This window comes from Schistocerca nitens, chromosome 4 (assembly GCF_023898315.1).
Source record: "Schistocerca nitens isolate TAMUIC-IGC-003100 chromosome 4, iqSchNite1.1, whole genome shotgun sequence".
In the NCBI taxonomy this organism is placed as follows: Eukaryota; Metazoa; Arthropoda; class Insecta; order Orthoptera; family Acrididae; genus Schistocerca; species Schistocerca nitens.
In genome coordinates this window covers 84,218,283-84,243,249 of record NC_064617.1, presented here as the reverse complement: position 1 = coordinate 84,243,249, position 24,967 = coordinate 84,218,283, and the positions used below count along the sequence as shown (strand labels likewise).

General features: G+C 45.5%; 1 protein-coding gene across 1 annotated transcript in view; it reads left to right on the top strand.

Moving 5' to 3' along the window:
- Positions 1 to 24,967, top strand: part of LOC126251658 (UDP-glucosyltransferase 2-like) — a 101,216-nt gene that overhangs the window by 61,706 nt on the left and 14,543 nt on the right. The window contains exon 5 of the mRNA XM_049952228.1: positions 22,780 to 23,002. Coding sequence (XP_049808185.1) covers positions 22,780 to 23,002 — 223 coding nt within the window. The remainder of the gene's footprint in view (positions 1 to 22,779; positions 23,003 to 24,967) is intronic.

The following is a 24,967-nucleotide window of genomic DNA, read 5'->3' as shown; positions in this document are numbered from 1 at the left end:
TAAGAAAACCTAAATCGGGCAAGGTAGAAGAATCTTTTTACCCATTCGCTAAGTGTACAGGTTAGGTGGGCCAACAACATATTCCTGTCATGTGACGCACATGCCGTCACCAGTGTCGTATAGAATATATCAGACGTGTTTTCCTGTGGAGGAATCGGTTGACCTATGACCTTGCGATCAAATTTTTCGGTTCCCATTGGAAAGGCACGTCCTTTCGTCTACTAATCGCACGGTTTTGCGGTGCGGTCGCAAAACACAGACACTTAACTTATTACAGTTAACAGAGACGTCAATGAACGAACGGACAGATCATAACTTTGCGAAAATAAAGCAAGTAAAATTTCCGGTCGAAGGAGGACTTGAACCAAGGATCTCACGTTCGGCAGCTACTCACGCTAACCACGGGACCACGACGCTTCTGGACTTACGTTCTCCTTGATGTTGCCTATGTTCGCATGGACTACTCAGTTTGTATATTTTATTAATTTTTTTCATAGTTCCACACAACTTCTTCCTGTTTTCTCGATTGATCTGTGTTCAGTTTTTCAAGGCCTATCCACTGTGCCAACTTATAAGTAAATCTGAGGGGGGTGCGATGGGGAGGTTCCCTTGTAAGCAATGCTAGGTCTATAGCCGTCCATAATAGTGAAGGTGTTGCCAGCGTAGGATTTTGTGCACGAATTGATCTCTCGATTATGTACCATAAATGTTCGATGGGGTTCATGTCTGGCGATCTGGGTGGACAAATCATTCGCTAGAACTGTCCAGAATGTTCTTCAAACCTGGAGGCATGATTCATTGTCATCTATAAAAATTTCATCGTCGTTTGGGTACGTGAAGTCCATGAATGGCTGTAAGTGGTTCCCCTGTAGCCAAACAAGACCATTTCCACTCAATGGTAGGTTCGGTTGGACCAGAGGATCCAGTCTGTTCCATGTAAAAACAGCCCACACCATTATGGAGCCACCACCAGCATTCACAGTGCCTTGTTGAGTTGGGCCCATTGCTTCATGCAGCCTGCGTGACACTTGAACCCTGTTATCAGCTCTTGCCACCTAAATCGGGGCTCATCTGGAGCATGGTTTTCGAGTGTTCTAGAGTCCAACCGTTATGGTCCCGAGCCCAGAAGAGGCATTGCAGGCGATGTCATGCTGTTAGCAAGGTTTCTTCGTGAAGAAGTTCGTTACAACCCCAAGTCATAGTAGGTGTCTATCTTTCTATCACTAGTAACATACATATCAAACTGACAAGTGACATCGTCTGTGATGACATGATGTCCAGAAATGCCATCGGCCTTAAAATCGCCGACAGACATGTAGGAGCAGTCACCATCAATTACACGGGCTCAGATTATGCTGTCTGCTCATCTTCGATCTTCCTTCTGAAGTGCCACATGATGTTGTCGTTGATGCCTTACGACCATACAGGAAAGTGCTCAATCAGTTAGCTGAAAAATGGAATAGATTCACAATATATTTCGCCCTTAATTGAGTCAGGCAAATTAAGCTGGAGCTAACTAAACATGTGCTGTCATATATTGATGGTTGCCGAGTAATAATAATGTATGACAGCCAGCCAGCCACAAATGGTCCCGGACGTGACCAGGAAGGCCACGTTGGGGCAGCACGCCTCCAACAACGCCTCATGCAACTCCCACTGAGTGATTAGTCGAAGGATCGTGCGGCCACGACCCTCCCCTCAATTATTCTGTTGCAGTGAGGCCAGTAACTTTGCTGACGGAAGACAGACTCTGTCTCTCGAGACATCTCGCCCCACACTGGGGACAGATTTGAACACTGACACCATTCGACAGCAGTCAATGCTGGCCTCATCTTTTGATGGTGCTAAGATTGTGCCGTCCTCTGCTTTGCTTTCGCAGCGAGATTCGACCCATCACCCGTATTTTGATCCTGAGATACATGTCTGCGAGCAACATGCACTGTGGAGGCATGGGAACTGACGACAGATATCCTTTGATGACTGTCTCTTGCGACCATCATGGACCACTTGCTGCTGCCAAGAGCTATGTGCATTCTAAAACTGTCCACCACTCTGTAACAGGAGGCCAAGACACCTGACGTCCCCCTCCCAGCCACATCTCCAACCAATGAGCTGCACCTCGTAGCTGACCCCCACATCTGATGCTGCAATGTACCATTACAGACAATGCCTCCCTGTAACCATTGCCCACCCATACCTCATGGGCAGATGATACCGAAGAGGCCGAGATGTTGACGATCTCCGAACTACAGAGGGACATCGACCGCAATAGTCAGCTTCAGCGGTTGTGGCACATCTCATGGTCGCCTTCGCAGCTTAGTGGCTGATGGTGACCTTTCAGACAGAATTCAGGTATATCGAATTGCGACCATCAACATGACAACATATGCACCCATTATAAGCTATCATTGTTACGGTATATGTTAAATGCTGCTGATGTCGATTAAGCCTTCTCTGTCACGTATGTTTATACCATGTTTAAATCCCATGCTTCACCCACTGGGCCGGCCGGAGTGGCCGAGCGGTTCTAGGCGCTTCAGTCTGGAACCGCGCGACTACTACGGTCGCAGGTTCGAATCCTGCCTCGGACATGGATGTGTGTGATGTCCTTAGGTTAGTTAGCTTTAAGTAGTTCTAAGTTCTAGGGGACTGATGACCTCCGATGTTAAGTCCCATAGTGCTCAGAGCCATTTGAACCATTTGAATTTCACCCACCGGGCCGCGCGGGTTAGCCGAGCAGTCTAAGGCGTCTTATCACCGTCCGTGCAGCTTCCCCCATCAGTGGTTCGAGTCCTCCCTTGGGCATAGGTGTATGTGTGTCGTCGTTAGCGTAAGTTAGTTTAAGTTAGATTAACTAGTGTGAAAGCTTAGGGACCAATAACCTCAGCAGTTTGATCCCGTAAGACCTTACCACAAATTTCCAAATTTCACCCGCTGGCAGTGGCGTCACGATATTCCTCAAAGAGGCACTGCGGGCTGATGGTGTGTTCTACCTCTCCAACAGCAGGGGGATGCCGCTCGTAGTGCTATAGGTGCGACTTATCAATATCTGTGGTCCGTCTGACTCCTAACGCCGCCGAGATCACACGCGATTTTTTACAGGAGGTGGCTCCCCTTTTCCAAGGTAGACATGACGAGATTGTTCTTGGCGAAGAGCTTAACAGCGTCCTAGCGCCAAAGAACGAGTTCCTGCAACATTCTCCATGTGCTGAACTGGGGGCGCTTGTTCGGAAACTTAGACTGGTGGATACCTGGGACCATTTAAAAAGCGATCGTCCTGGGTTCACTCATTATACAAGCCATTCATCGAGTCGCACTGACAGGATATACACTCCTGGAAATGGAAAAAAGAACACATTGACACCGGTGTGTCAGACCCACCATACTTGCTCCGGACACTGCGAGAGGGCTGTACAAGCAATGATCACACGCACGGCACAGCGGACACACCAGGAACCGCGGTGTTGGCCGTCGAATGGCGCTAGCTGCGCAGCATTTGTGCACCGCCGCCGTCAGTGTCAGCCAGTTTGCCGTGGCATACGGAGCTCCATCGCAGTCTTTAACACTGGTAGCATGCCGCGACAGCGTGGACGTGAACCGTATGTGCAGTTGGCGGACTTTGAGCGAGGGCGTATAGTGGGCATGCGGGAGGCCGGGTGGACGTACCGCCGAATTGCTCAACACGTGGGGCGTGAGGTCTCCACAGTACATCGATGTTGTCGCCAGTGGTCGGCGGAAGGTGCACGTACCCGTCGACCTGGGACCGGACCGCAGCGACGCACGGATGCACGCCAAGACCGTAGGATCCTACGCAGTGCCGTAGGGGACCGCACCGCCACTTCCCAGCAAATTAGGGACACTGTTGCTCCTGGGGTAACGGCGAGGACCATTCGCAACCGTCTCCATGAAGCTGGGCTACGGTCCCGCACACCGTTAGGCCGTCTTCCGCTCACGCCCCAACATCGTGCAGCCCGCCTCCAGTGGTGTCGCGACAGGCGTGAATGGAGGGACGAATGTGTCGTCTTCAGCGATGAGAGTCGCTTCTGCCTTGGTGCCAATGATGGTCGTATGCGTGTTTGGCGCCGTGCAGGTGAGCGCCACAATCAGGACTGCATACGACCGAGGCACACAGGGCCAACACCCGGCATCATGGTGTGGGGAGCGATCTCCTACACTGGCCGTACACCACTGGTGATCGTCGAGGGGACACTGAATAGTGCACGGTACATCCAAACCGTCATCGAACCCATCGTTCTACCATTCCTAGACCGGCAAGGGAACTTGCTGTTCCAACAGGACAATGCACGTCCGCATGTATCCCGTGCCACCCAACGTGCTCTAGAAGGTGTAAGTCAACTACCCTGGCCAGCAAGATCTCCGGATCTGTCCCCCATTGAGCATGTTTGGGACTGGATGAAGCGTCGTCTCACGCGGTCTGCACGTCCAGCACGAACGCTGGTCCAACTGAGGCGCCAGGTGGAAATGACATGGCAAGCCGTTCCACAGGACTACATCCAGCATCTCTACGATCGTCTCCATGGGAGAATAGCAGCCTGCATTGCTGCGAAAGGTGGATATACACTGTACTAGTACCGACATTGTGCATGCTCTGTTGCCTGTGTCTATGTGCCTGTGGTTCTGTCAGTGTGATCATGTGATGTATCTGACCCCAGGAATGTGTCAGTAAAGTTTCCCCTTCCTGGGACAATGAATTCACGGTGTTCTTATTTCAATTTCCAGGAGTGTATATATATACCTCTGTATTTATCGGTCTCTTACACAAATGCCTATCAGACAGTATCGCCTACATAAGCGCTGTCGCCATCGGCCATCAGAAGGCATGACGAAGCCAAAGCCCGTGCTCATGTGACTTCTCCAAACTACAAACTCGCCATCGAAGATGACTGGCACTCTTGTGTCCGCCACATAGGAGCATACTCCATACTGCTAGAGTGGTGGGTCGCTTGTGTTAAACTGATCTTCCGGTTTACCTTGATTGTGTACAGGCTCGAGGTCGCCACATGGAACCAGTGGTCCCTCTACTTCTATTACAACGCTTTACACTTCAATGCCATCCTCATCAGACAGGAAGATATCAGTAAGGACAGATTGTGGCACATGTGTGCCATCAGTTAGGGAGTACGATCGTTCGCGCACTGACGCCTGATATGTTTACAGCAGACAGGTCATCCATGTATCGTGCTGGCAGAGGATGGCGACGGCGCTAAGGAGCACTGACCTATGTCACTGATGCGGGCGATGGGCGGCGTGTTCCTACACAGCGCTACATCACTGCAGCCTTCTATAAGCTCTACACCACACTTTACTCGGCGCAAGATGCCGACTGATTGAGTGGATGAGGATCAAACAGCAGATCTATGGTATATTAACCCCTGCCATGGCTGACGCCTTGATGAGGAACGTTACTGAGGAGAAACTTCTTGATGCCATGAGTAAAGGCGAGACCCATAGATCACCAGGCTTGGACGGACTCCCTTTCGAATTCTATCGAACTTTCCAGCATTTAATCATACACATTGACGATCTGTCTGTCAAAACCTGCTGCCCCGGAGAGGTCTATTCCCACCACCTTCGTTGAAGGGTTGATTATCCCCATCACAAAACCGAAAAGTGGAGTGTTGATTCAGGATAATCACCCTTTAACACTTCTTAATCGGGACATGAAAATATTCACACACCTGCTGGTGGCACAAATCTGTCGAATGCTGTCCAAAAATCGTCGCCCCCATCTGACTTTGCGAGAGAATGAATTGCCTAGGCATCGAATTCACTAACGGCATATGCTGCACAGCGGCCGTTAACTATCGTGCGTCCTGCAGCCCGTCAGTACTCTTGTCGTCGACTAACGGTTGCGGGCCATGGACGTCATTCAGCGAACACACTTCGTCAACACCTATCTGGCTTCCCGTCTCCCTCACCTGTCCCAGACATTCCGTATGCCAGCCACGATTGCTCGGTTTGTTGCCAGCCTTCGGATATTTCGTCACCACTGGCTTGTTATTCAACATCAATTACGGCTACCTTACCCTCCTCCCCCCCCCCCAATCAAGGGGGACTCGGGCTCGTTCACATCGATAAAGGGTGGTGACGATCTTCCTGAACATACAACTCAAGCTGCTGAGGACTTGCCCAGAAAGCCTTACAGGTCCCCTTCTCCTCCCTCCCGTGCGACGACATGAAACGTTCCCCTCTAGTTATACCGTCCTTAGCCATTTTGACGATAAATTTAGCGACGTTCGTCTTGATATATCGACAACACATCGTATGACGACATGGGGTAGTTATCGTGTCCTCCAAAGGGGTCAATCCCCGAATCCCATAGAAGCGAAACATCCACTCGTCAGATGGAAGGTCGTGTGGAAAACGATATGGGAGGACCCGACGGAAAATGATTTTCAGTCCACGTGGTACTGAAAACGGCTGACACAAGCAAAGCTTCACTGGATCCGACATGGCAGACTTCACGAATTCCACCGCCTGCAGAATGCCAGACACGGATGCACATCGTAATGTGGGGAGGCGGTTGGCACCTGGCACCAGGTTCGACAAATCCTCTCTCCAAGTGACGGCGGCACATATTGTTCCACAGTCTACCCTATTCTCGGACGATATCTACTGCCGTCGTCCGAAAGCCAACGAAATCGCGTGGAGCAAAGGATATACGGTTCATTACCTATTTCAGAATGACACCAAAGACGTCTTGGACTTCTGGAATTACTTGCAAGAAAGGCATACCAAAATTGTTCACTACCCGAAGTATCAGTAATTCTTACAAATTACGTAGCCCCTGTTTTTCGCGGCCCTCCGTACAGCTGGAACGACATCTGTAGATGAACAAAAGCTCTGACCCTGTAGAACCACACATCCTTCTGTGAAGATGTACCTGATAGGTCCAGTGCCAGATAAGCTATGCAGCAGGGATCGCTAAGCGCCGTACCTATTCTCCCCCTCCTTTTTGACTATCGTCTTACTTAGCTTAAAAAAATAAAATTGTCTTATTTCTCCGTATTTTCACTAGCTTTACCCTTTCTCCATTCCCGGAGTCCGTCCCAGAAGTTGATGCTGTGGGAGACACTGTGGCCAGACCTCGAATTCCGATCCGTACCCACTCTGCCCCCAACCCCACAGCGACCGTTAAAAAAAAGTAATAGTGCTTTTGGTAAAATAAAAAAATTAAAACGGCGTAGCGTCTTTGACTAGTAATGAAAACCAACTCGGTCATGGATTCGAATTCTGTCAGTGATTAAACTTTGAATAAAACCTACCAGCAATGGCGGCCGAAGACTTGTGGCATAACAAGCCACCCTCATTCTGTCAAAGGCATCTTGAAAGAGGACAGAGTTTCAGGGCAGTCTCTGGCCCTTGGGGTGGGAATTGCCCCTACAAGTTGGAAGAATCAGCACTGATCACGGCATGAGAATGCAGAAGACAAGAGAAACCATTGCGTTAGACACACACAATGTGTGTCCACAGGACAAGTGATTGAAAAAGTGTCGTGATGACCTCTCTACTCGCAAAAGATTCCGATCTAGTCCTCCATTCGTATCGTCGGGAGGGGCCTGCCAAGGGGGGAGATGACCATGAGTGAAAACTTGAATAACCAGGGAAAGGATAACGTTCCACGTGTCGAAGCGTGGAATTTCAGACGTTTGAATGTGGTAGGAAAGCTAGAAAATCTGGAAAGGGAGTTGCTAAGCTATTGAACGGGTAATTCGGTACGTAAGGGAGATGGAAGTCAAATAGTCATGCCGGATTGGAGGGCTGTTACAGGGGGAGGAGTAGAAGAACGGGTTACGGGGGAATATGAACTTGGTAGTAAGAATAAGAGATGAAAAAGACTAACGGACTTCTGCAATAAATATGAGACATAACAAAGATTACTATGTTCATAAATCACGAGAGGATAAGGTATACTTGGAAAAGGCTAGGAGATACGGGAAGATTCCATTTAGATTACATCATGGTCAGGCAGAGATTCCGAAAGCAGATATTGGAATGTAAGGCGTACCCAGGAGCAGATATAGACCTCGATCACAATTTAGTATTGTCAAGAATAGACTGAAGTTTAGGAGACTAGCCAGGAGGAATCAATGTGATACAGAAATGTGTGTGTGTGAATTCCTAAGGGACCAAACTGCTGAGGTCATCGGTCCCTCGATTTACACAGCACTTAAACTGACTTATGCTAATAACAACAGACACACACCCATGCCCGAGGGAGGGCTCGAACCTCCGGCGGGAGGGGCCGCGCAATCCGTGACGTAGCGCCTCAAACCGCGCGGCCACTTCCCGCAGCGATAGGAAGTACTAAGGAACAAAGAGATACACTTAAAGATCTTTGAAACTGAAGATACTGAGATGCTGAATAGCTCAGTAGGCAGTTCAGTTGAACAGGAATGGACATCTCTAAAAAGAGCCATCACAGAAGTTGGAAAGGAAAACGTAGGTATCAGGAAGTAACTGCGAAGAAACTATAGGTAACAGGAAAAAATATTTCAGTTGATCGACGAAAGAAGGAAGTACAAAAATGATGAGGGAAACTCAGGAATAGAAACATACAAATTGCTTACAAATGAAATAAGCAGGAAGTGCAGGGAAGCTAAGACGAAATGGCTGCAGGAAATATGTGAAGAAATCAAAAAAGAAATGGTTATCGGAAGGACAGACTCAGCATATAGAAAAGTCAAAACAACTTTTGGTGAAATTAAATGCAAGGCCGGAAACATTATTATAGCAGTGGGGATTCCACCGTTAAATGCAGAGATGAGAGCGGATAGGTGAAAAGAGTACAGAATGGAAAGAGTACAGAGTAGTGGAAAGAGTACTCAATGAGGGGGAGGATTGTCTGTTGTCGTGGCAGAGAAAGAAACTGCAGTCGGTAGCGGAAGCGTAGGGATTTCAATATTAGAATTACAATTTAGGAGAGCTCTGGAAGATACGGCAAAAGGGATAGATAACATCCCACCGGGATTTCTAAAATCATTGGGGGAAGTGGAAGCAAAACAACTAATGACGCTGGTCTGTAGAATGTATGAAAAGAATCATCCACACAATTACGAGGAATGCAAGAGCCGACAAATGCGAAATTATCGTACAATCAGCTTAACAGCTCATGCATCCAAGTTACTGACAAGAGTAATATACAGAAGAATGAGAGGTAGTTCTAACGTTGCAATTGATAATGGAAGTAAGACTGAAGAAAAATCAAGACACGTTCATTGGATTTCTCGAGGTGGAAGAAGCATTCGACAATGTAAAATAGTGCAATATATTAGAAATTCTGAGAACAATAGGGTAAGCTATAGCGAAACACGGGCAATACACAATATGTTCGAGAACCAACAGGGAACAAAAAGAGTGGAAGAACAAAAAAGAAGTGCTAGGATTAAAATGGTTATAGTCTTTCGTCCTTACTGTTCGATCCATACATCGAAGAAAGATTGACGGAAATAAAAGGAAGATTCAAGAGTGGGATTAAAATTCAAGGTGAAAGGATTTCAACGATAAGCTTCGCAGATGACATTGCTATCCTCAGTGAAAGTGCAGAGGAATTAATGGATCTGTTGAATGGAATGAACTGTCTAATGAGTACAGAATATCGATTGAGAGTAAATCGAAGATAAATGAAAGTAATGAGAAGTAGCAGAAATTAGAACAACCAGAAACTTAACATCACAATTGCGAAGCACGAAGTAGACAGAGTGAAGGAATTCTGCCACCTAGAATCACTCACGACGGACGGAGCAGGAAGGACATAAAAAGCAGCCTAGCACTGGCCAAAAGGGCACTCCTGGCATAGAGAAGTCTACTAGTATCAAAGGTAGGCCTCAGTCAGAGAAAGAAATATCTGAGAATGTACGTTTGGAGCGTGGGCTTGCATGGTAATGGACCTTGGGCAAACCGAAACAGAAGAGCATCTAAGCATTTGAGATGTGGTGCTACAGAGGAATCTAGAAAATTAAATGGACTGCCAAGGTAAGAAATGAGAAGGTTCCCTGCAGACTCGGCGAGGAAAGGAATATTTGAGGAACACTGGCAAGAATAAGGGACAGGATGATAGGACATCTGTTAAGGCATCAGGGAATAACTTCCATGGTACTGGACGAAGCTGTAGAGGATAAAAACTGCAGAGAAAAACGGAGTTTGGGATACATCCAGCAAATAAATGAGGATGTAGGTTGCAAGTGCTACTCTGAGATGGAAAGCTTGTCACAGAAGATGAATCCGTGGCTTGTTGCATAAAACCACTCAGAAGACTGATGGGTAAAACAAAAGTAGACCTCAGTCCACATTGGCGTCTACGTCCTGACTGCGCTACGTAGATCAGACCTTCGTCCAGAGATCGAGACTTCTTGGCCACAGCACTGCCTAGCTAGCTATGTTGTTCTTGCCACAGTCTGCGCATCTTGGAAGCACTTATTTGGGTCTGTTGTATTTGTGTCTGGCGTGGCAGCCGGCACATTTAACAAAGAAGGGGCTGATGTAGTTGCACTTCGCCTCATGCTCGAACTCTTGACACTTTCAGCACTGTGCTCTCTCACGAGGCCCTTTGGCATTTTCTCTACCTATAATGAAATTAGTAGGATTTCGATGGTGGAGACTAGGTTTTCAAAATCAGGAACTGGTTCTACTGCAAGGACTGTTCACGTTGGGCCAGGACGCTCAACTATAAGATGGAAAGGGGCGGCCGCTTCTCGCTGTCTGCTAGGTCTGTTGACAGTTTAAAAAAATATCGGGTATTCGATATATCGATATTTAAAAATATTTTGCTGCCGTCTCTCGGTATATCGAAAAGAGTATCGATGTAAAACGGAAGAAAACATCGTCGCACCGCCCTATAAAATATCGGCTGCACTTTGTAAATATACTGCCAGTTTTAAAGCTGTATATTTAAGTATTGATTTATTATTATATATTCTGCACATGAACAAACCAGCAGCTGCTGTCCCCCTCATAGCAAGAATTGTAAGGGAAACGATGCATGTTCACGCTTGGTAATTATCACTTTGCTAACAACGGTAACTGCATGTAAGTAGCACGATGAAAGATGACCGATAGCTCCGTCATTAGGTTTCGTCACACACCGGATTTTTTCTGGAACACTTCATGTCGACTTTGCTGTTTTCCCATTTCGGCCAACGCCAACGACCAAGCATCTGTAGTGTGAAAATTGCATGGAGGAGCTAAACGTTGCGGTTTCTGCTGGTAGCGCTAACGTCAGCATTTCCTCTAACGCGTCTACGCCACAGCAAAGATCAATTTTGTCATTTAGATTTTTGTTCATCATTGTCAGCAACTGTTGTTGTAGAATGCCGATGTGAAGAAATAGCCGAATAGTTGCGTTAAGAATTGTTTTTTAACGCAACTGGTGTGCTATTTCTTCACATCGGAAATCTTGTTATTCATTCACATCTATAGATTGGACGTCTTGAAAGCTCAGAAAGTAGTAAGACTCCTTCACGCAGCGAAAGTAAAATTATATTGTAATACAATTTCAAAGCAACAACTTCAAATATTCACCGAAAATTTTGAAAAAAATAATATAAAATAAAAATATCGGCACTCGACATTGCCATTTTGACATCGATACATCGGGGAAAGAATATCGCTGATATTTATCGGTATTTTGGAGTGAATATCTGTACATCGATATTTGGTCAACATCCCTACTGTCTGCGGGTGGAAATACACAAGTCGTAGAAGCAGTCGCACACCTCCCCAAAGGCGACACTCCACTGATGACGACTGTGACGTAACTTTGTCTCCGAAGCTTAACGATCAGTGGTTGTTGAATTGTGCGATATCGGCACGCGTTGCTCACTGCTTTGGGATGCTCAGTCGTGTCACGGATACAGTGGAAAACCTAGATTTTGCTTGTGAAGTCAGGTCTGTCTGCGCGCCCTTGGTACTGCAAGCATTAACGACTGACCGCCACAAAAGGCGTGTGTGGCAAAAAGTACTGGGAGGTAAGGCTCGTCATCTAGTGCTGCGAGGTTGTTGGTAAGAGTGTCGGTAACGGTGCCCTTAGCCCCAGTGTCGATTCCCATATGAGACGAACTTACTGCTCACGGCTAGCTGAAATAATTTCAAAAAATGCGGCCAGCAAATTAATGTTCATTGTTTATAAATTACTTTCCTGCTACCAGTAACGATTTTCTTTTATTCATATTTTACACAACGCGTTTCAGGAAATGATTTCCATTTTCGAAAGCGTTTTCCTCTGTGTAGTATGCTATTTTTACGTAATATTTTTGATGTGTGAGGTTCTGCTTTTTTTGTTGACTATCGCAATATATAAAAAACGCAGAATTCGTAGTTGATTATCGATTTTTATATGTAATTCGTGACGAAATTTGGAAGAACTTATACTTACATTTTTCTTATGTTCCATTTGTGCAGAGTCTCACACATGTTAAACATCACACACAGATTTCTGTGCGCACTATACAGCGAGAATAACTTACGAGAACGTAAACAAACAATTACAAAGATGTTTTTAGATGTAGTCTTCAGAGTGTTGTTGGTCTTCCACGGAATGTGATATGCTTTCGTGCAGAGGGTATTTATCTTAACAATCTGCATCACAATTCGCATTATCTATTTTACTAAGATGCTTATTTTATGTGTTATTAATTTTGTTTCTGTCGAAATTCACTGATTCACCTTCGAGTTTTTCGTTTAATATTTTATCTTCAAATGTTCTGTAATGAGAATCTGTCAAGTTCTTCTAAAAAATCCATGTTATGCCCTTCATTTAGTCGGCGAGTACTTTAACATTTTGGTCTACTTTTCCGAATGGGTGTCGTGTGTTATGGAAAATTTTGGAAATTTGTGATAAGGTCTCATGGGACCAAACTGCTGAGGTCATCGGTCCCTAGGCCTACACACTACTTAATCTAACTTAAATTAACTTACGCTATAGACAACACACACTCACTCATGCCCGACTCTAACCTCCGACGTGGGGAGCCGCACTAACCGTAACAAGACGCCTCAGACCTCGCGGCTACACCGTGCGGCTGCGTATTATGTGTGTGTGGGGCTGTGTTTCTTGTCTGTCTAGACTTTGATGTGCTCTGAGTACCTCATGTTGAAATTTCTGTCTGACTGTCCTAGGTAGAACATGGAGCATGTCTGGCAAGGTACTCTGTATATTCCAGAGTCTGAGTATGGATCATGATTACATTTTATTCATATCGTTTTGTTGCAGCTTATTAGATGTAGAAAACCCAATTCTTCGTAGTTTTTGAAAATATTTGCAGTCTCTGTGATATATTGCTAACGTATGAGATGCAGTCAGTCAGCAGTCGCCAGCTGAGAAACAGTAACAACACGGAAGTAACCCGATTTTGAGACATTTTACGATTTTGTAGCCAGGAGCGAATTACATAGTTTCATCTGTGCCCTTCGCTAGTTTAGTTTTTGAATTTCTGCGTGTTAATTTAATATTTACAGGCACAGTTTTAGCGATTTCATTTGTGTCGCAAAGTAAACTGTAGTTGTGATATTTTATAAGCTCCTTATGAGCAACGAATTATTTAGTCTCACCTGTGTGCTATGGTAGTTTGGTTTTTGGATATCTGTGTGTTAATCTAATTTACTAGATACAGTTCTTGCACTTTCGTTAGTGTCTACAGTAGAGTTTTGCAGCACATGTCGATAGTGCTTTGTTTGTAGTATAGTTTTCCATGGTCTTTTGCATAGGAGGGGACTATGATTTCTATGTGCTGATCCAAACTGCGTTGGTGACACTTCGCTCTCAGCTCCAGTCTGTGTTGACTTCGGTTACACAGCTTGAGGCTGCGGTGGATGGTTGTCACTATTGTGGACCAGCTGTGGGTATCCAGCGGACGTCCAGCACCACTCATGAGTCTGCTGATCAGTCTGCACTGGCGGCCAGCCCAGTTACTGCTCGCTCTGAGGCCGACCTCTCACCCTTGATCGAATGGGAGGTCGCCTCAGGGCATGGTGGGGCTGTGAAACACTCCCTGGGGGTCCCCCAGTCCCCCAGTTAGACTGACAAACAGGTCCCAGATGCTGTCTGTGGATGACTATGTCCCTCAGCCAGATGCAGTCGCTTGTCCTGTTTCAGAGGCAGCCTCTCAGCCTGCATGATCCGGTGTTATTGGTAGTTGGGAGCTTCAGTGCTAGGCGTGTTATGGAGCCCCTTAGGGACACAGCAGCCAAGGAGGGGAAGAAAGCCAGTGTGCACTCCGTGTGCATACCAGGAGGATTCATCCCAGATGTGGAACAGGTCCTTCTGGATGCCAAGAAGAGAACAGCGAGAAGCCAACTGCAAGTGGCGGCTCACGTCGGCACCATTTCCACATTAAGTGCTCTTTTTCAGTCGCGAGATGACACTATCGGACGCATCCATTACTGTGACCACAGTGGTGACACTTTGACCGATTTCGAGCCATCCAACTGCTCGTTCACAATCGTAAGCCCTCAAATTATGTCTTGCAGACATATTGCTGTACCACACGGTATGTAGCACTAGTCGGTTACAGTACAACCTTGGTCAAACACGTACCCCATGAACTGTCGAATACGAGTACGTAGAGAGCGTTCGTGGGCAGGCTTCGCTGCAGGTAATGCCCCCTTCATTTTCTTTTACTGTCATTAGTCGCTTGTTCGTAGAAACTGTTGGTTGTTCCGTAGCAATTGACATTTGTTCTTTAGCAGCTGTCAGTCATTCCTTAGCAAATGTCAAGCAGTCTATTAAGAAAACTAGTTTTCACTGTATGTAAGTGTTAAGAGGAGTTAGAACGGAGAAAATGTTTTTTCCACATTTTCAGATTTTTATCTCATTATAAAATTTGCAATTTTCCGAACAAAATGATATATATATCACAAACTGACGTGGGAAGTATTTTATTTCATTTTTAAAAAATATAATCTACACTGGTTGAAAATGTTAAAATTTTTACGTGCATTACTTCAAGATCTAGTAAAATTGGTAATTTTGTATATAAAAGGCTGGAATTTGTTGGTTATGTCCAGAAGAGGATTGGTACCAGGTTGAGGAAGTTGAAACAAAGTTTGAGAGACAAGAAACTTTCTGGTGGTAAAACCATAACAGGCAGGCTGACAGACAAAATGGTTGATGAACTACAGCAGTTTTATGGGATGGCCGTTAGAAATAATACTGAGGATTCATTGAAAATGAAGCAGGCAGTGTGGGCTACCTTTTTCCACATACTGTCAACTAATGAAAAACCAGTACACCACATTTGCCCTCCTGGACCTGATTCATGGTGCAATTATCGCAATGCCCAGTACTCAAACCGTTCATACAGCCATAAACATTCCATCCCAGCAGCAGTCATAGATATCATAAAACCTATTTACAGAGACCTGGCAAATCCTTAATTACCGAAGAAGTGTCAGACTCAAAATCCCACTGAGTCGTTCAATAATCGTATATGGACTCGCTCCCCAAAAAATGTTTTTGTTGGAATTAAGACACTAAAGTTTGGGGGGGGGGGGGGTCAGTGATGCTGTTATTGCTTTTGCTGATGGCAACACTGGTAGGGTGAAAGTGATACAGCATATGGGAATTAATCCTGGAGCAAACTGCATCAGAGAACTTGAACGGATGGACAAGGTTCGGATTGATAAAGCAGAGTATGGAGTACAGTTGGCCACTAAGGAGTCCAGAAAGAAGAAAAGAAGAAAGAACTTGGAAAAAGATGAAGAGGATGATACACAGTATGGTGCAGGGTGCTTCTGAGTGGCTAAAAATAAAAAATTAAGCATATATTGAGTTACAGTCTTTTGAAACTTTAGAAGCCGTCCCTGAAAATTTACATTTTCTGTTGCATTTTCCTTTAAATTTCAGAAACCACTTCCAGTAGAGTGTTCAAATTTTCACTGAGTAATAAGACGCATGTCTTGACATTACTGAACTAAAATAAGAACATAATGTTATGTATAATTAAAATTACTTAGGATAATGTAAAAAAAAGTACACAAAATTTTAACCATGTAATTAAAAAATTGTATTTCTGAAAGCAGTGGCTGAAATTCAATTATTGTGGTTCAGTACACTCAGAACATACAGTTTAACGTTCTGTAAAAGTTTCATGTCAATGGCTACAGTAGTTCCTGAAATACAGGGAAGCCAAGTCACTAAATTTAATATTGTCAGGATAGGGTGTTCCAACTCCCCTTAAATACCGACAACACTACCACACCGTCAAATGGATAAAATATATGAGGAGATTCGGGACTGGTAAAATATACTACCTAATCAAAAGAATCCAACACCCTACGTAATACGGAACAGCCCCCTAGAAGTCACTGTAGACAGACCTGTCAGTATGGAAGGAGACGGAGAGTATCCTCTTGTAAGAAGATAAGTGTCAACAGTAGAATGGGTCGATTCGGAGAGCTCAGTGATTTCGACTAGTCATTCGATGTCCGACGAGTAACAGATCCATCAGAGACATTTCCATCTATGTAACGCTGCCCAAGTCGACTGCTGGTGATGTGGTTGTGAAGTGGAAACGCGGAGGATCAACCTCAGCTAACCGTGACGAGGCGTACCTCATGTACTGACCCACAGGGGCCGTCCAGCAGGTGCGCCCGCACGGAGGGGGGGGGGGAGGGAAAATATCGATAAAATGACGTAAAAATGGTATAAAACATATGTAAACAGAATTACAGGATTAACTAGAGAAATGAAGAACTTTAAAGGAGAATCGAACTAAAATTAAAAAATGATGATAAATTTAAAAATTGTGTGTTTTTCTTCAAGAAATCTCGTTCCTTGAAGATGTACAAAATTGTTATATATCCTTCTTACAGGTATTTCCTTCGAAGTACCTTTATTTTTGTTTCTACACCCACACGTGGTAGAAATTAACAACAGCAAGTGAGGCAACAATGGGAATAATCAGATGAACCAGCAGTTTATTGTTAACTTTTACAAATGCATTCTTGAGCAACATTTAAGCGGTTTTCCTGAAGGCACGCCCATTGTTCGTTCTTTACATATTAAATGAATCAGTTGAGTCATTAAGGGACGTTAAACACAGACGTAAAAAATGATATCTTCCTTGAAAAATAATCTACGATTGTTGTTGTTGTGGTCTTCAGTCCTGAGACTGGTTTGATGCAGCTCTCCATGCTACCCTATCCTGTGCAAGCTTCTTCATCTCCCAGTACTTACTGCAGCCTACCTCCTTCTGAATCTCCTTAGTGTATTCATCTCTTGGTCTCCCTCTACGATTTTTACCCTCCACGCTGCCCTCCAATACTAAATTGGTGATCCGTTGATGCCTCAGAATATGTCCCACCAACCGATCCCTTCTTCTAGTCAAGTTGTGCCACTAACTCCTCCCCAATTCTCTTCAATACATCAAATGGTTCAAATGGCTCTGAGCACTATGGGACTTCTGAGGTCATCAGTCCCCTAGAACTTAGAACGACTTAAACCTAACTAACCTAAGGACATCACACACATACATGACCGAGGCAGGATTCGAACCTGCGACCGTAGCGGTCGCGCGGTTCCAGACTGTAGCGCCTAGAGCCGCTCGGCCACGATACTTCATCATTTGTTATGTGATCTATCCATCTAATCTTGAGCATTCTTCTGTAGCACCACATTTCGAAAGCTTCTATTCTCTTCTTGTCCAAACTATTTATCGCCCATGTTTCACTTCCATACACGGCTACACTCCATACAAATACTTTCAGAAACGACTTCCTGACACTTAAATCTATACTCGATATTAACAAATTCCTCTTCTTCAGAAACGCTTTAACTGCCATTCCCAGTCTACATTTTATATCTTCTCTACTTCGACCATCATCAGTTATTTTGCTCCCCAAATAGCAAAACCCCTTTACTACTTTAAGCGTTTCATTTCCTACTCTAATACCCTCAGCATCACACAACTTAATTCGACTACATTGACACAATTACAATGTCATCGGCGAACCTTAAAGTTTTTATTTCTTCTCCATGGATTTTAATACCTACTCCGAATTTTTCTTTTGTTTCCTTTACTGCTTGCTCAATATACAGACTGAATAACATCGGGGAGAGGCTACAACCCTGTCTCACTCCCTTCCCAACCACTGCTTCCCTTTCATGTCCCTCGACTCTTACAACTCCCATCTGGTTTCTGTACAAATTGTAAATAGCCCTTCGCTCCTTGTATTTTACCCCTGCCACCTTTAGAATTTGAAAGAGAGTATTCCAGTCAACATTGTCAAAAGCTCTCTCTAAGTCTAAAAATGCTAGAAACGTATGTTTGCCATTCCTTAATCTTTCTTCTAAGATAAGTCGTAAGGTCAGTATTGCCTCACGTGTTCCAATATTTCTACGGAATCCAAACTGATCTTCCCCGAGATCGGCTTCTACCAGTTTTTCCATTCGTCTGTAAAGAATTCGTGTTAGTATTTTGCAGCTGTGACTTATTAAACTGATAGTTCGGTAATTTTCACATCTGTCAACACCTGCTGTCTTTGGGATTGGAATTATTATATTCTTCTTGAAGTCTGAGGGTATTTCGCCTGTCTCATACATCTTGCTCATCAGATGGTAGAGTTTTGTCAGGACTGGCTCTCCCAAGGCCATCAGTAGTTCTAATGGAATGATGTCTACTCCCGGGGCCTTGTTTCGGCACAGGTCTTTCAGTGCTCTGTCAAACTCTTCACGCAGTATCGTATCTCCCATTTCGTCTACATCCTCTTCCATTTCCATAATATTGTCCTCAAGTACATCGCCCTTGTATAGACCCTCTATATACTCCTTCTACCTTTCTGCTTTATCTTCTTTGCTTAGAGTTGAGCTCTTGATATTCATACAAGTGGTTCTCTTTTCTCCAAAGGTCTCTTTAATTTTCCTGTAGGAAGTATCTATCTTACCCCTTGTGAGATAAGCCTCTACATCCTTACATTTGTCCTCTAGCCATCCCTGTTTAGCCATTTTGCACTTTCTGTCGATCTCATTTTTGAGACGTTTGTATTCCTTTCTGCCTGCTTCATTTACTGCATTTTTATATTTTCTCCTTTCATCAATTAAATTCAGTATTTCTTCTGTTACCCAAGGAGTTCTACTAGCCCTCGTCTTTTTACCTACTTGATCCTCTGCTGCCTTCACTACTTCATCCCTCAGAGCTATCCATTCTTCTTCTACTGTATTTCTTTCCCCCATTCCTGTCAATTTTTCCCTTATGCTCTCCCTGAAACTCTTTAAAACCTCTGGTTACTCAGTTTATCCAGGTTCCATCTTCTTAAATTCCCATCTTTTTGCAGTTTCTTCAGTTTTAATCTACAGTTCATAACCAATAGATTGTGATCAGAGTCCACATCTGCCCCTGGAAATGTCTTACAAGTTAAAACCTGGTTCCTAAATCTCTGTCTTACCATTATACACTCCTGGAAATGGAAAAAAGAACACATTGACACCGGTGTGTCAGACCCACCATACTTGCTCCGGACACTGTGAGAGGGCTGTACAAGCAATGATCACACGCACGGCACAGCGGCCACACCAGCAACCGCGGTGTTGGCCGTCGAATGGCGCTAGCTGCGCAGCATTTGTGCACCGCCGCCGTCAGTGTCAGCCAGTTTGCCGTGGCATACGGAGCTCCATCGCAGTCTTTAACACTGGTAGCATCCCGCGGCAGCGTGGACGTGAACCGTATGTGCAGTAGACGGACTTTGAGCGATGGCGTATAGTGGGCATGCGGGAGGCCGGGTGGACGTACCGCCGAATTGCTCAACACGTGGGGCGTGAGGTCTCCACAGTACATCGATGTTGTCGCCAGTGGTCGGCGGAAGGTGCACGTGCCCGTCGACCTGGGACCGGACCGCAGCGACGCACGGATGCACGCCAAGACCGTAGGATCCTACGCAGTGCCGTAGGGGACCGCACCGCCACTTCCCAGCAAATTAGGGACACTGTTGCTCCTGGGGTATCGGCGAGGACCATTCGCAACCGTCTCCATGAAGCTGGGCTACGGTCCCGCACACCGTTAGGCCGTCTTCCGCTCACGCCCCAACATCGTGCAGCCCGCCTCCAGTGGTGTCGCGACAGGCGTGAATAGAGGGACGAATGGAGACGTGTCGTCTTCAGCGATGAGAGTCGCTTCTGCCTTGGTGCCAATGATGGTCGTATGCGTGTTTGGCGCCGTGCAGGTGAGCGCCACAATCAGGACTGCATACGACCGAGGCACACAGGGCCAACACCCGGCATCATGGTGTGGGGAGCGATCTCCTACACTGGCCGTACACCACTGGTGATCGTCGAGGGGACACTGAATAGTGCACGGTACATCCAAACCGTCATCGAACCCATCGTTCTACCATTCCTAGACCGGCAAGGGAACTTGCTGTTCCAACAGGACAATGCACGTCCGCATGTATCCCGTGCCACCCAACGTGCTCTAGAAGGTGTAAGTCAACTACCCTGGCCAGCAAGATCTCCGGATCTGTCCCCCATTGAGCATGTTTGGGACTGGATGAAGCGTCGTCTCACGCGGTCTGCACGTCCAGCACGAACGCTGGTCCAACTGAGGCGCCAGGTGGAAATGGCATGGCAAGCCGTTTCACAGGACTACATCGAGCATCTCTACGATCGTCTCCATGGGAGAATAGTAGCCTGCATTGCTGCGAAAGGTAGATATACACTGTACTAGTGCCGACATTGTGCATGCTCCGTTGCCTGTGTCTATGTGCCTGTGGTTCTGTCAGTGTGATCATGTGATGTATCTGACGCCAGGAATGTGTCAATAAAGTTTCCCCTTCCTGGGACAATGAATTCACGGTGTTCTTATTTCAATTTCCAGGCGTGTATAATCTATTTGATACCTTCTAGTATCTACAGGATTCTTCCATGTGTACAACCTTCTTTCATGATTCTTGAACCAAGTGTTAGCTATGATTAAGTTATGCTCTGTGCAAAATTCTACCAGGCGGCTTCCTCTTTCATTTCTTAGCCCCAATCCACATTCACCTACTATGTTTCCTTCTCTCCCTTTTCCTACTCTCGAATTCCAGTCACCAATGACTATTAAATTTTCGTCTCCGTTCACTACCTGAATAATTTCTTTTATCTCATCATACATTTCATCAATTTCTTCATCATCTGCAGAGCTTGTTGGCATATAAACTTGTACTACTGTAGTAGGCGTGGGCTTCGTGTCTACCTTGGCCACAATAATGCGTTCACTATGCTGTTTGTAGTAGCTTACCCGCCCTCCTATTTTTTTATTCATTATTAAACCTACTCCTGCATTACCCCTATTTGATTTTGTATTTATAACCCTGTATTCACCTGACCAAAAGTCTTGTTCCTCCTGCCACCGAACTTCGCTAATTCCCACTATATCTAACTTTAACCTATCCATTTCCCTTTTTAAATTTTGTAATCTACCTGCCCGATTAAGGGATCTGACATTCCACGCTCCTATCCGTAGAACGCCAGTTTTCTTTATCCTGATAATGACGTCCTCTTGAGTAGTCTCCGCCCAGAGATCCGAATGGGGGACTATTTTACCTCCGGAGTATTTTACTCAAGAGGACGTCATCATCATTTAACCATACAGTAAAGCTGCACGCCCTCGGGAAAAATTACGGCTGTAGTTTCTCCTTGCTTTCAGCCGTTCGCAGTACCATCACAGCAAGGCCGTTTTGGTTAGTGTTACAAGGCCAGATCAGTCAATCGTCCAGACTGTTGCCCTTGCAACTACTGAAAAGGCTGTTGCCCCTCTTCAGGAACCACACGTTTGTCTGGCCTCTCAACAGATACCATTCCGTTGTGGTTGCACCTACGGTACGGACATCTGTATCGCTGAGGCACGCAAGCCTCCCCACCAACGGCAAGGTCCATGGTTCATGGTTGATACGGTATCTATATGACGAAAAATACAAAATTGAAGATTGATATCTATAGCCGGAATATTCGAGATTTTAGTAACTGTAAACAATGCACATCTGATAAGGAAAGACCGTTTACATGTTAACAAACTCTGGGCATTACTAATAAGCTATAATAAAATAAAGCGAATCTGCCGATCGACAAACTGCTACATGTGTACGTGGTCCCATTAAGAATGGTACCCATGGTGAGAGTTCCATCTCGAAAATGTTGACTTACAGGGCACTAAAATGTCCCCCTCTCTGTTCCCACCTCACTAGATACAAACCTCTTCATAAACCTCAACTGGCAACACAATACAGTTGCACAACAAAACACACTCGGCAAAATTTTATTCTTTCAAATTTCAAATAATGGTTAACAATTGTCAGACACTAATTTAAATTAGCGTATTGTATTATGTTCCTTTTCGTTTGCTGAAGAAGTGTTCGAGGGTGCTGTGTGGCCACCAATATCGCTACTTGTCTGTAGAAGTAGGCAATATTCGTCAACGAACGTGATCTAGCAGGGTGTGGCGTGAGCTATTTTCATTTCCGGAACGTTCTAGATGAGTCTTGCGATGTTCTGATAGGAACATATCGCATAAATATTTCCATATCCGTCGCAAGAAACAATTATTAGTAGTAAGAAAACAATTTATTATCAGAATACGTTTCAGAAACATAAAATCTGGGAATATATATACGAGTATATATATATATATATATATATATATATATATATATATATATATATATATATATATATGCTGTAAAAAATCGCATGAAATCAACGGCAGACGTACTTACTCAAATAATTCCTCTTATTCAATACTGAAGCGACACGTCAGGTGACAAAATCGAGATGATGAACTTTGTTCACAGGATATACAGGAGTGGCTGGACGGGGCGAAAGAGGATGTTATCTACTTCAGCCTGGGGACCAATGTGATCGGAAGCACGATGCCACCAGAGAAGAGGCAAGCTTTCCTCGACGCCTTCTCCGAGCTGCCACAGAGGGTGCTCTGGAAGTGGGAGAAGGACGACGCGACCGTTCTCCCAGCCAACGTCAAAACCTCCAAGTGGCTGCCTCAGCAGTCTGTCTTAGGTATGGTATTTCTACAACTCGATTTTTCACAAAAACAACCCATGATGACACATACGTGGTAAGGATCCAAGACTGACAATCAGTACTTACAAATGTCCGCCCCCGGTAGCTGAGTGGTCAGCGTGACAGAATGTCAATCCTACGGGCCCGGGTTCGATTCCCGGCTCGGTCGGAGATTTTCTTCGCTCAGGGACTGGGTGTCGTGTTGTCCTAATCATCATCATTTCATCCCCATCGACGAGCAAGTCGCCGAAGTGGCGTCAAATCAAAAAACTTGCACCTGGCGAACGGTCTACCCGACGGGAGGCCCTAGTCACACATTTACATTTTAATTCACTACTGGCCATTACAATTGCTACACCACGGAGATGACGTACTACAGACGCGAAATTTAACCGACAGGAAGAAGATGCTGTGATATGCCAATGATTAGCTTTTCAGAACATTCACACAAGGTTGGCGCCAGTGGCGACACCTACAACGTCCTGACGTGAGGAAAGTTTCCAGCCAATTTCTCATTCACGAACAGCAGTTGACCGGCGTTGCCTGGTGAAACGTTGTTGTGATGCCTCGTGTAAGGAGGAGAAATGCGTATCATCACGTTTCCGACTTTGATAAAGGTGGGATTGTACCCTATCGCGATTGCGGTTTATCGTATCGCGACACTGCTGCTCGCGATGGTTGAGATCCAATGACTGTTAGCAGAACATGGAATCGGAAGGTTCAGGGGGGTAATACGGAACGCCGTCCTGGATCCCAACGGCCTCGTATCACTAGCAGTCGAGATGACAGGCATCTTATCCGCATGGCTGTAACGGATCGTGCAGCCACGTCTCGATCCCTGAGTGAACAGATGGGGACGTTTTCAAGACAACAACCATCTGCACGGTTAGAGACGTTTCTAGCAGCACGGACTATCAGCTCGGAGACCATGGCTGCGGTTACCCTTGACGCTGCATCACAGACAGGAGCGCCTGCGATGGTGTACTCGCCGACGAACCTGGGTGCACGAATGGCAAAACGTCATTTTTTCGGATGAATCCAGGTTCTGTTTACAGCATCATGATGGTCGCATCCGTGTTTGGCGACATCACGGTGAACGCACATTGGAAGCGTGTATTCGTCATCGCCATACTGGCGTACCATCCGGCGTGTTGGTTTGGGGTGCCATTGGTTACACATTTCAGATGTGTTACGACCCATAGCTCTACCCTTCGTTTGATCCCTGCGAAACCCTACATTTCAGCAGGATAATGCACGAGCGTATGTTGTAGGCCCTGTACGGGCCTTTCTGGACACAGAAAATGTTCGACGGCTGCCCTGGCCAGCACATTCTCCAGATCTCTCACCAACTGAAAACGTCTGGTCAATGGTGGCCGAGCAACTGGCTCGTCATAATACGCCAATCACTACTCTTGATGAATTGTGGTATCGTGTTGAAGCTGCTTGGGCAGCTGTACCTGTACACGCCATCCAAGCTCTGTTCGACTCAATGGCCAGCCGTATCGAGGCCGTTATTACGGCCAGAGGTGGTTGTTGTGGGTACTGATTTCTCAGGATCTATGCACCCAAATTGCGTGAAAATATAATCACATGTCGGTTCTAGTATTATATATTTGTTCAATGAATACCCGTTTATCATCTGCATTTCCTCTTCTTGTAGCAATTTTAATGCCCAGTAGTGTACATGTAAATGAGCATCTTTTAAGCTACTTATTTCGTGGCTGAATATATTTTCTTCGGAGTCTTTAACGAATCTGCCTTTGCTGTAACTACACTAAAGTGACAGAATTAATGGGATACCGATATGCACATATACAGATGGCGGTAATAGCGCGCACGTAAAGTAGAAGTGTAGTGCATCGGCGGAGCTGTCGTTTGTACTCACATGATTCATGTGAACAGGTATCCGACCTGATTATGGCCGCACCACAGACTCTGAACACGCTATGGTAGTTGGAACTA